Source organism: Colletotrichum gloeosporioides (genome assembly GCF_011800055.1).
Source record: "Colletotrichum gloeosporioides strain Lc1 chromosome Unknown consensus_16, whole genome shotgun sequence".
Lineage (NCBI taxonomy): Eukaryota > Fungi > Ascomycota > Sordariomycetes > Glomerellales > Glomerellaceae > Colletotrichum > Colletotrichum gloeosporioides.
In genome coordinates this window covers 804125-816730 of record NW_025544661.1, presented here as the reverse complement: position 1 = coordinate 816730, position 12606 = coordinate 804125, and the positions used below count along the sequence as shown (strand labels likewise).

The 12606-nt window shown below is 45.5% G+C and overlaps 3 protein-coding genes and 1 pseudogene across 4 annotated transcripts in view; 3 read left to right on the top strand and 1 right to left on the bottom strand.

The window, feature by feature from the left end:
- Window positions 1–431: 431 nt before the first annotated feature.
- GCG54_00012974 (Zinc-type alcohol dehydrogenase-like protein) lies at window positions 432–1418 on the top strand (the record flags this gene model as incomplete). Its single annotated transcript, XM_045412837.1, has 3 exons — window positions 432–827; window positions 884–1187; window positions 1237–1418. Coding segments are annotated over 3 exons (882 nt in total), but the record flags the coding sequence as incomplete, so codon positions are not given.
- A 598-nt stretch (window positions 1419–2016) lies between these two features.
- Window positions 2017–3324, top strand: GCG54_00012973 (uncharacterized protein; the record flags this gene model as incomplete). Its single annotated transcript, XM_045412836.1, has 1 exon — window positions 2017–3324. The coding sequence occupies one exon, from the start codon at window positions 2017–2019 to the stop codon at window positions 3322–3324; it is 1308 nt and encodes a 435-aa protein (XP_045268842.1).
- Window positions 3325–4492: 1168 nt separating this feature from the next.
- On the top strand, window positions 4493–9182 carry GCG54_00012972 (uncharacterized protein; the record flags this gene model as incomplete). The annotated part of the gene is made up of 11 exons (XM_045412835.1): window positions 4493–4644; window positions 4710–5058; window positions 5114–5430; window positions 5542–5671; window positions 6114–6455; window positions 6676–6791; window positions 6913–7409; window positions 7465–7757; window positions 7808–8263; window positions 8313–8566; window positions 8618–9182. 11 exons carry the CDS (start codon window positions 4493–4495, stop codon window positions 9180–9182), a joined length of 3471 nt encoding a protein of 1156 aa, XP_045268841.1.
- A 173-nt stretch (window positions 9183–9355) lies between these two features.
- The window catches only part of GCG54_00012971, a 10389-nt pseudogene continuing 7138 nt past the window's right edge, over window positions 9356–12606 (bottom strand). The window contains exon 2 of the mRNA in view: window positions 9356–10602. Coding sequence covers window positions 9356–10602 — 1247 coding nt within the window. The remainder of the gene's footprint in view (window positions 10603–12606) is intronic.

Genomic DNA, 12606 nt, shown 5'->3' with positions numbered 1-12606 from the left:
GATAATATAAATTTAGAGTAAAGAATCCCTAAGTATTAAATAATATAAATAGGAAATAGTAACTTTAGAACTATAGAATAAGAAATAACTTAATTAAATTAAAAATCTAAAGAATTTAGTAATAAGAATATAAAACTAAATAGTAGAGATTATATATAATATATTTTAAAGATATATAGTAGTTAAGCTTCTATTTATAGACTTATACTACTAAAATAAAATTTTATATAAGATTATTATAATAGTTATTATAATATATTATAATTTTAGGAGGTATAGTATTACTTATAACCCTATAAATATAAATAGAATCTCTACCTATACTTATATTTATATCTACCTATATACCTAGTAAACCTATCTACCTATAGCCTAAGTCTATTTATAACCTAACCTATTTATATAGCTACCTGTGGGTATCTATAGCATAGGTAATTCGAAGCCTACCTGTGGAAGGTCTTGTACCCCTGAGCGATAGCGCTAGTATCGTTGTTGAGGTCAACTCCAAGTCGTCGCGATGGAGGCCCGGTGACAAAGTCATCAACGCAACCAACTCAACCTGGAAAGCTGGTCAGACTGCTGCAACTTTCAACAACAAAGTTGGCGGCGGATCAGGCGACATGGACGGAGTATTGCAACAGTATTCTGTGTTCGACGAAGACGCGCTTGCGCCGATGCCATCGAATCTCAATTTCGAAGAGGCCGCATCCCTCAGTGGACCGTACGTCACCGCCTGGAATACGCTCTTTGGGGGCCCTCAGTATCTGAAGAAGGGAGACGTTGTGGTCATTCAGGGCACCGGTGGTGTTAGTATCGCAGTGCTTCAGGTGAGTTGTGCTCAGGTTGCTTGTATCTGGTGGTCAGAGACACTGACAGGTTCGAGATTGCTGCAGCAGTTGGGGCGGTGACCATCGCCTTCTCAACATCAGAGGACAAACTTGATCTCCTTCGCGAACTCGGGGCGACGCATGTCTTCAATTACAAAAACAACCGCAACTGGAGCAAAGACGTTCTCAAAGTCACGCAAGGACGAGGAGCTAACCACGTCGTTGACGTCGTAGGAGCCGCGACCATCGCCGAATCTCTTCGTGCGCTTCGTCAAGATGGTCTAGTTTCGGCCATCGGGTTCCTGTCCGGCTCCGAAAAACATGATCTGATACCCGATCTTGTTTTTGGCGCGAAGACAAGTAGGTTTAGAGCAATCCTTAGTGCAACACCGACTGACTTAGTTCGCAGTCCGAGGCCTAATGTTTGGGAGTCTGGGGATGTTCCAGGAGATGAGTGCCTTCGTCGAGAAGAACAACATGAAGCCGCCGGTCGCTGAGGTGTTTGGATGGAAAGATGCAAAGAAGGCCTACAAAGCTCTGTTCAGGCAGGGCTTTGTGGGGAAGGTTGCGATCAAGGTCGCCCAAGACTGACCGTCGAAGAACATTTCTTAGGTAGTGATTGAGATACTGTAGGAGAACACGAGCCTCGAGTTCTTAAAGATACACCTGCTTTTTCAAGCACCTGCATTTGCAATTCCATGATAAAAGTAATTCAGTTTCATCTGCACACAATGTCCAGCGAGGCATGACCCCAGTCCGATGCACCGCGTTGGGCGGCATCGGTCGAAAACGCTGTAAGTGCTGACATACAGGGGCTTCAGCGATCTTGAGGGGACATGTAACTAAAACCGATGTGTTAGCGCACCAGAGCGATCGCCATGCAAACGGGCGCGACAACTAACATTGACGGGCGAAGCACGAGTAGCTACGCGTTTTGCAGTTACAGTGTTTGGGATAAGAATGTAAGCCATGTCAGCATGCGGCAGAAAGTTGCCGTGTTGAAAGGATTCCAGCCTTATGACGCATTACATTTTCGTGTGAAAGCTGTCCTTTGCCTGATGAGATGTTGGCATTGAAATGGATATTTTACTGTCTGCGTGAGTCCTTTTCGTGGCATCGAAGTCAGCCATCAAAAATCTAGTATTCGTACCCAGCTTTACAGAGGAGCAACTGCCTGACCCACACTATCATGGCACCCCTGAATATTCTCATCGTCGGCTGTAGCATCGCCGGGCCGACTCTCGCCACTTTTCTCTTACTCACCGAGACACCGGCGTCTGAGAAACCTCGCATCACGATCTTGGAGAGAGCACCAGTTTTCCGTCCTCAGGGCCAGAACATTGATGTTCGAGGTGCGGGTGTGACCATCATTCGTAAGCTCGGACTTAAAGCCGCCATACGCGGTGCCACCACAGGCGAAGAAGGCGTACATTTCGTCGATAAAAATGACCACATATGGGCCTCTTTCGGTGCCGACAAGAGTGGTAGAACGCAAACTCCCACAAGCGACATCGAGATTTTGAGAGGCCGGATGGCAGATTTGTTGTACAAGAAGAGTCGACAGGTTAGCAAGGCGGTGCAAGATGAAGGTGGGGCCGGGATTGAATACATCTTCGGGGACTACCTGGATCAGCTGGAACAAGATGGCGACAAAGTCCATGCCCACTTTGCAAAGAGTGGCGAAAGAGGGACTTACGACATTGTTGTTGGGGCTGACGGTCTCCAAAGTGGCACCCGAAAACTGGCTTGGGGACAAGAAGGTGAGGAGGAGAGGATGAAGAGGCTCGGCATGTACGGCGGCTTCTTCAGCATGCCGCGCGGCCCCACAGATTCGGAATGGCGCCGGTGGTTCCATGCCGAAGGCCGCCGTGGAATCATGATCCGTCCATCGGGTTTGAACGACCGTACGACGGTCTTCATGGCCATTGTCAACGACCAAGATGACAGACTTCGGGTAGCCGCAGAGAGAAAAGGGGGAAGCACTGCAGCGCAAAAAGCGATCCTGAAGGAATATTTTGAGGGTCTGGGATGGGAGACTGATCGGATTATCAAGGAAATGATGGCGACTGATGATTTCTACTATGACACCATCAGCCAGATCAAGATGGACAAGTGGAGCAAAGGCAGAGTTGTTCTCCTGGGAGATGCAGGATACTGCGCGAGTCCGTTGTCAGGCATGGGAACGACCCTGGCACTGAACGGCGCCTACAACTTGGCGGGCGCTATCACACAATTCCCGAACGACTTGCAAGCCGCCTTTGACCAATATGAGCAGAAGATGCGGCCGACGGTTGACAAAGCGCAGCGTTTGGCACCAGGCATGCCTCACCTGTTTCACCCAGAGACGGCCTGGGGAGTCTGGATGTTAAACATCTTCGTGTTCTGCCTTTCGTGGTCAGGATTGATGGCGCTTGCGGTGAAATGGGGGCCGCCAGCTAATGAGGTTCCCGTTGACGAGTATGGCTTCAGATCTCTCCCAGAGGAGCAAGTGCTATGAAGCCGAGGGATGCCGTTGTCCGGTGACTGCAAGTGGCTTATTGTGATATAGAAGCTCAGCTCATAAACTTGCATCCAACTTGTCGAAGACTCCAACGTACTCAGATTAAAAGTTGATTGTAGCCTAATTCAAATGATATCATCGCTGGGCCAAACAGCATCCTACGGTTGGAGCCAAGCATCGCCAACTGCATCAAAGTTGCATGCCAGTGTCATTGCTGTGTCGGGGAATATTTCCCAACACCTCAAGATTCCGCTGTTGCTCGGATATATATCAAAGTCCGCGAAGGAATTAGGCAAACTATTCGGTCGCGCAAGAGGCTCTGCTTTGATCCGAGCTCATTGTTGACATCCCGCACCGCGCACCGACGTCGCGCACGTGGAAGGCAGCAAGTTTGGGACTTCAACCAGTGCTTCGAAAATAACAAAAAGCCGAATTCACAGTTTCTGGTTAGTACTCTGGGATTTTCTCATCACTGAAAGATACCAAGAAGTCACCCGATGACTGCCAGAGTGTCACTGGAATTGAATGGTTAGTTCCCCCCCCTGCATCAGGGAGGCTATGTCATCTGAATATAATGTACAATGACGCGAATTACGGGATAGAAAACTTCGGACGGGCGAACAGCATTATGCTTTGTCTAAATTTGAAGTTGAAGCTGGTTCGGACGGCCGCTTCTGCTCGCCCCTCCGTCCCGTCTTTTAGAAGCCCGGGCCAACCACCCCACACGAGCTACCAGGAGACTAAGATTCTCGGACGGTCTTGCGCGACCCAGGAGGAGCATACGGCAAGCTAAAGGCAGTTGCATTTTTGGGTTGGTTTTCGTGTCGTGGGCAGAAAGTAATCTTGTTGTCTGGGTGAGAGGTGCAATATGCGGTGCACATCCAAGAATACCCGCGCCCGTTTTGAGGCACAGAGTCTGATGACAACATGAACCCGACATGCAGGATCATGGTCTAGACTTGGGTCCAATCTAGACTGCTGTGCCCGCAAGCTCTCAAATGATGCACTCGGTGATGTTTATAAAGATCTCTTGTCTCCAGCTGAATCCAGATCTTTTCCCCCATCAAATCACCAGCAGTATTCCGATCAAGTTCTCAGGCTAAGCTCACAGTCACATATTTCTTAATTCCTTGATTTAGCTTTCGAAACGCCTTAAATATACACAATGTTGGCCAAGTGTTACACGTCACTTGCGTTGTGTGCCGCGTTGCTCGCCGGCGGAGCCGACGCACAAGGGGCAAACTGGGGAGGGTTCAACACAATTCGCAACATCTGGACTGCTGGAGCGTCCATTGATTACATTGGCTCCGGCCCGCTGTAAGTTTAAGACTGAAACAGGAGCAAGTACTTATATTGACGGAGTTGTGCTTCAGGAGCTACAGCACAACTGCCAATGGACCCAACCACATCAACTACATCGTCAACGCGCGCGGAGCTAACAACGTCAACCTCAACAAATTCGCTTTCCCCGGCGCCGTCACCGACAGCCGTTATGCCACGCCTACTTCGGTCCTAGGCTTCAACCCTATTATCAACTGGAACGACCAGATCACCAACATCGCCAACGTCTTCTCAGCAGCTCGTCTGGCAGGTAATGCCTCATCCAGAGACTCCCTGTTCATTTTCCTTGGTTCCAACACCGGAAACGATGTGCTCAACACATACAACACCACCAACCAGCCTCAGCTCATCACCAACCTGATTGGCACAATTCGCACGAAGTTCGACCAGGTAAGCAATTCCATTAAGGTAACCGAATTGCATTGACCGCTAATGGAACTTGAAGATCTACAACGCTGGTGCCCGCAACTTCATCTTCCTCTCTGTCCTGCCTGCGGAGCTCATTCCCCTCATCCAGAGCCGCGGTGCAACCGACATTGCCAAGGTTGCCGACTTTGCCCGCAACTACCAGACGGCTGTCGTAGCTCTGATCAACGAGCTCAACAACAACACCAAGTACCGTGGACAGATCACCATCTTCTCTCCGGACTTCACTCAGACTCTCCGTGACATCAAGAGCGGTGCATTGAGGACTGGACCTACCGCAGGATACCTGGACCGTTCCGGATACTGCGCCGATGTTGGGCCTATTGGCGAGTTTGTGTAAGTTTCCAAATTTTGCGACATGTCGATTGCATCTCAAACTACGGCACCGAGTCTTCATACTGGAAGATTCGTCATTGAAACATCGGCTAACGTTTTCACAATATCTAGCCCACCCAACCCCGACTACACTTCGCCTAACTGCCAGTACTCGGCCCGCAAGTACCTCTTCCACGACCAGATCCACTTCACTTCGCCAACCCACTGCGAGTATGCTCTCAACTCCCTGCGTGCCATGGGAGTTACTGCAACTCCTCAGCAGCTGTCTTGTCAATTCGCTTAGAGAACATTGGCAGGATCGGAGGACAGCCGGCTGTGTACATAGAATGCAAACCATTTTGTTGATAGAAGAGCCATCGTGACTCACTGCCGAACACGAGGCCTGGGTTTCGAGCAGTTTTACAGGCTAGAACGAATAAGAGACAAATTGCTAACTCGAATGAGTGTAAAAACGTGCGCAAAAATATCGACGATTTTAGCGCTTTGACGAAAATCTCAGAACTTATGTCAGAATATGCAACGATGCAAGGATCATTTGTGCAGCTGGGATGCTAAGAGCCCCATTAATTCCCCAATCTGGGCAATGTATCCCGTACTGGGGCGCCGCGGACAGAAACGGGTCGCGCGGCCTCCGAAACCCAGCGCGCAAAAGAAATAAAACTAAAATAACGACATATGGACAGATGCTTCCTAGAACGGTCGAAGACACAAACTGTGCTGCCTTCTCATATTTCGGGCCCCGACCTCTCCTCCCCCGAAGACAAAACGCAGGTTGCTTCCAGTCTTGCGGATTCGAATCGGCTCCCACGGTACGCGACATTCATATTGACTGGCAATCCTCCGATTGGCGACCCCCACTGATCGAGTGCCACTATTACACGCCCCTGAGGAAGCAAGACACGAAGGATTACAGCATGGACGACAGCCAACTGGACGCCAGTGGTCATGAAGATGCCCCAGACGATGGCCCCGAAGAGGCGCCTGAGCCGACCTCAGCTAATCAACAAGTCACTATTCGCAGAGCAGTACGTGTTTGCTGGTTTGTTCATGAAGATGAAGGGCTGATTTAGAGTCTAGTGCGACGCTTGTAGAGCAAGAAAAGTGAGTTGATATACAAACAGCTGATGTCTTGGACCAGCCCACATGCCCAGAAACGACGATGTGCATCATTGCTTGGCATCACGTCAGACTTGACAGCACCAACCGGTCACTCAAGAACGAATGCTTACCTTATTTCATGCATAGATCCGATGCAATAGAGAATCACCTTGTTCTTATTGCACTCATGCCAAGATCGAGTGTACCCATGCAGACAATAAGCCTAAGGAAAAAAGGACTAGAATCCTCATCACCCCACAATAGTAAGTCGATCCCGCCTGCAACAACGAACATCTCACCTTCGGCAAAGCGAAATCTACTCTGAGCTTGCTTTTTTGTGAACGTGGTACTGTGATGCACATGATGATAACTTGCGTGCTACAGTGAAAGGAAGATCGACCAGATTGACCGTCGACTTGAGACGGTTATCAGGCTCCTTCATGATATGAAGGTCAACCCCTCGGCTGGAACTACCAGCAGTGATAGGTCAGGCGGAGTCTTGGGAACACCCCCTACGGAGGGGATGTCACTATTTTCCCAAGATGGGCCTCCTACATCAACAAATACGCCATCGAGCCACGCTCTCCAGGCGGACGAAGAGTCCAGCGCGGTCGTTGAAGGAGAATCATCTCTGGCGGCCCACTCGGTATTCGCGACGGAGTTCCTTCAGAAAGTGGTGAGCACCAAGTCACTGCAGGATTCAAGCCTCGACCTGGGAGAGACGCTGGAAGCGCTATCTCAAATCGTCACAGCTCTCAAGCAGCAGCCAGTTGCGGGAGAGATGACCTATCCTCATGCAAAGCCGGTACAAAGGCAACGCATTCAGGGTCTTGAGTTGCCACCCATTCAGAAAGCTGTGAACACCATTCGCGTTGCAAAGAGTAAGTCTCCTTCCCGACGTATGTTCAACGAGGAATTGACTCATGCGAGGCGAAGGCCAACGACTTTCTGGAATGGCATGGATCTACGACTTCCTGCCAACCCGCCGATTTCCAGACCTCTGTCTTAATGTCTACTTCTCAGAAAACCACTCCGAATACGACTTCATCACTGTCAACGGCGGTCTCTACTCACTTTTCACCGACTACGCTGCACAAATCTCACCAGAAGATAAGAAAGAGTACCAAGAGTACGCAAGAATGTGTAGGACAAATTTGGAGACCAGCTTGTCAAACCTCCCACTTCACTTGCCAGCATCTGCCGACGTGATTGTAGCTCTTCTGTTCGGAGTGAGTCAAAAGAGGTTTTTCTTTCCGGGCGCAATTGCTAACTACGCCAGACATTCCACGCTGTCGAGATTTCAAAACCATCACTCGCATGGACGCTGGCATCAAAAGCCTCAGAATTATGTCAGACTTTGGGCTACCACAGAGTGGAATGCCTCAAGAACACAAAAGATGACGGAAAACCCAGGGTTCGCGGCATGCACTGGCACCAATTCCTCTTCTGGAACGTCTACTATATCGACAAGAGCCTATCACTTCGCTTGGGTCGTGCGTCAACAATCCCCGACTGGCACATCACCATGCCAGAGCCCTCATTAGAGGATCCCTTGGAGGACCCTCTACTACCGTACTACGTCCTATGGATCCACACCGCCAAGTGCCAGGGAAAGATCTATGAGATGTTGTACAGCCCAGACTCCATGGCACAGCCTTACCATGTCCGCCAGACTCGCGTGCATGAGCTTGTCTCCATGCTCCATGACGTAGAAACGCGGACACAAGAGGCGAATGTGAGTATTTAGACATATTACTGAAGCTGGACAACACTGACTCTCATAGCAGGCCAAATGGGGTGACAGGGCCCGAGAAATGGTGGAAGGGGCTTTTGTCGATTTCTGTCTCATATCAGACTCGGTTCTTCGCCTGTCAATGTTGACAATGGTATACAGAGCTGCGCCACGCGCTGAAGGTTCTCCCACGACTTTCAGCCCTGAGTGCATAAAGGCCGCTAGAGCAGCTCTTGAGAAACATCAAGAGTGTGTTTCGGTCATGCGGAAGTCTCATGATGTCTACTTTGCGACTTACATCCACTGGTTAGCTTCTTAATCTTGAACTACTACGGACCGCTGCTGACACTATTGCAGGACTATCATGTTCGCACCATTCATACCCTTCATCGTTCTCTTCTGCCAAGTTATCGAGACGCAAGATCAGCAAGACTTGGCTCGTCTACATGGCTTCATCCTCTTCCTTCAGGAAGCAAACACTCTCTCTGACGCGGCGCACAAGATGCATCGCCTATTCCAGGTGCTCTACAGCGTCGCTCTCCGGTTTGTTGAATTCCGAACGTCCACGCCACAGGCGCAACAGACACAGGCGAGCGCCGAGATGGATGCTTACCTTGCTGCCCTTGGATTCCCTGCAAAAGGGGGCAATGGCGGAAATCAGCAGGTTCAGCAACAACAGCAGCACCAACAACATCAACATCAGATGGACTTTTCTCAAAATGCGAGCCAGCCATCTCAGATGGCGGGGGGCACTGTGATGTCGGGTATGGGAGGGGACGCCATGGATGAGGGGCTGATGAAGCCTGGAAACCCAATGATGTGGATGACGAATGCGGCCCAGCTGGAGGACTTCTTGTACAGCAACCAGGCCATGTTGGACCTGCTGCAAGAGCCCAATTTCGAGTCAGGTCAGCACCCTTAACTTGACTTTCGCTTGTGAAAGTCAATGAAGGTGCGGGTTTGCAATTTGTAACATAAAATCACCGAGAGCATAGATCCCGTGGGAGACAGACATCGCCTTTGTAAACTACCTAACGACCTTCAACGACAAGGTCTCATCTTCTCTCACATCCAAACCAAGAACAGAGATCTGCATCACAGAATGGTTATTTTTGTCTTGGATAGCATGTTAGACTTCCAGACGCTTTCAAACCAGTGGTCCCTTTCCGACTGATCCGCGCAAATGACTTCCAGCGTTCCAACCCGTATGTATGCGCCCTCAGAGCTTTCGGGGTCTTGAGTCACCACCATGAAAAAGTCTCGCGTTCTAGTCAAAGTCAGTTGACTCTTGTCTGTCCTCATTCCCCTGATATACAAAAGTGCTGCTGGAAGAAAAGCGCAGTGGTAACAGAACCCAGAGTTGTAATGCTGGCCATTACTTCCTCTGCAGATGTAACTCTTCTCTAGCTTTACGACTGTCGGGTCGACCCATAGAGACGCTTTTGAGGGGCCGAACTCAGGCGGAGGTTCTCCATTAGGGGGAACGCAATCCTGTTGCCATTCCCGATTGTTTTCACGAGCGTAGAGAAGAAATTTCCCGTAGACGCGGTTCGTCCAGCGTCTCTTAACGTCCCACCGTGAACAAGGCTTCTGAATGAAGACAGGCATCCGACATGCATTTACCACAAGGCGGCCGTACGACACTGCGCCAGTTGGATCAGGGCCTCGCGGTGTGCAAGTGACTTTTGCTGTCTTCGAAATTCCGGTAGTCTTGTAATCGAGAATTTCGGCTCCATTGAAGATGGGATATTCGACTTTGCATCCACTCCCCGTCGAAGCCCACGACCAAGACGGCGCGATCCACTTCCGACGCAAAATCGTTTCGCGTTGTTCCCGCCAATTAGCCACGGCCGACACATGCCACATCAAGTCTTGCTCCAGATTGTTTCTCCAAAGCCCTGCAAGAAAGGTGTCTTGGGTGATTTCAGCCATCTCACGGGCCAGACCAGAGAGTGCAGGCAACATATCTGAGGTCTTGGTGAGATTAAGACAGGTATATTCGCCAACCACTCGATGCCACCTTTCGTAAGGGTCAATCTTTCCGTTCTCTGGGTTGAGAGCTGATGATGATGTGGTCGTGCGGTTGTTCAGCAATGACACATACTTCGACCTCGAACGCAGCGGGGTGTATGTGCCAGAAAGACCAACGACGTTGTCCCAATCATAGTGCTGTTTACCACCGCACTCGCATGTGTACCCCTTCCCGCAGTCGAATGCAAGCTCTCCGTAGTTGCAGTGAATGACCCGGCGAGATAGAAGCCGCTCTTGGAGGCACCAGGCTCTGTTGAAAAGCGGGAAGTATCGTTAAAGTTTATCGTGCTGTGCCAAGTTCCGCGTCGCGCCTGTAGCTAGCGTGATGAGGAAGTTGTCTCCGGTTTGGTTTGTGATCTTGAAGCATACTGGTGGGGAAGTCTTGGAATAACATCCTCCTGTTAAGTCATGAGACCAGCTGATGTTACGGTCAGCTATCTGATAGTAGGGTCTGCTAATAGAAGCTAGGGATTAATATATTATAATAGTACACTGAGGTTGTGGTCTGAGTTATAGGTTATAAACTATAATAGATTAGGTCTTTTAGAGACTAAGGTAATTAGTTTTAAACTTAATAAGTAATTTATAGTAAAAGTAAGCTAAGAGTATTTATAAGGATAAATATTAAGTTAATTACTAAAGAGCTATAGAAGTCTAATTATAAACTAAACTTAAGGTTATATTATATATAAGTCTTAAATAGTTCTTTTATTTAACTTTATTAATTCCTAACTAAATACTAATAAGTACTTAGTAATTATAAGTAAGTACTTAGTAGTCCTTACTAAGTACTTAGTAATCTATACTATCTACTTAGTTTTATCTTATTATTATATAACTTATACTATAGTTCTTCTATTATCTAAGTAAGTTCTTATTATTCCTATAATCCTATAGTATAAATATCCTATCCTAGCTACTTATTACTTAAGTAGGTTAGTTAACTATTATTTATATATAATAGGTTATAATATTAGGTCCCCTCTCTAAAGGTTTTATCCTTAAAGCTTAATATAAGTAAGTTATTAGTCTTAAGTTAGGGATCTATTAATTATACTTCCTATTATTACTTATAATACTAATACTATATTAGGTTATATTATTAAGAATCTTATAGTTTCTACGCTTTATTACTATTATTATTCTCTTAATATTACTAAGAATAGTTTTAAAGTTATACCTTATTATTACTATTATTTAAAAGGGCTCTATTATAAAATATTATTAGGGTTACTAGTTTATAGGGAGTATATTACTATTAGTAGTACTTATTATTCCTATAATACTTCTAATAATATAATCTATTAATATAAAGTAGTATTTATTCTAGTTTTTTTTTTTTAGCTAACTAGTTATAGTAGAGCAATTAATAGTAGAGTTTTATTATCTAAATAATAAAGAAGAGGAAACTAAGGAGTTATTTTAAAAGAGAATAGAGGTACTATAAAAAGTATAAGCTGAAATAAATAAAGTACTTATAAAGTTAGATTATATTTATAAAGTAAAGAGAATAGTTTTTAAGAAGAGTTATAAGGAGATATTAGTAGTTATAGAGGAAGGTGAAGTGTCTAAAGTTTCTTCTATAAAGTTTTCTATATTAGAAGTTTAGTCTATAAATAGCTTTAGAGTACTAAACTTAGATTTAATTCTTAATTAGAATCCTAATACTTTAAATTTCTTATTAGGGAAGTTTTAGTTATATTCTAGTGTTTTTAGTTAAATAGATATATTTTCTTATTATATTAGTTTAAGGTATCCTCTTAGTTATACTTATACTAATAGGAGTTATATTCTTTATTTCTTAGCTTCTTTTTATTTCTATTATATTTCTTCTTATATTTATCTTTCTTTTTTATTAGTATATTTTATATATTTCTTAAATTCTTCTAAAGTTATAAGTAGACTTAGTCTATCCTTAAGATTAATATAATTAAGTGTTCTAATATACTTATTAATCTTATTTTAATAGTTAAGTAAGTTATTATTAGGTTCCTATATATTATCTTTATATCTATAGTTTTTCTATTTAATAAGGTATTCCTATTTATTATCTCTATACTAGTAGTTAAGTAACTTTTCTACTTTATATTTTAGTTTATTATTTTCTATAATAATAAGGTTATTTATTTATAATCCTTATAATATTAGCTTAAAAAGTAAAATATAGAATACTAAGTAATACTTTATAGTTTCTAAGAATTTAAGTTTATAATTAACTAGTAAGATAACTTATAAGATTTTAAAAGGTCTAAGTTTTTTATAGTTAAGTTTATTACTTAGTTATTTTATTTTAATATTTTACTATATAAAGTAGG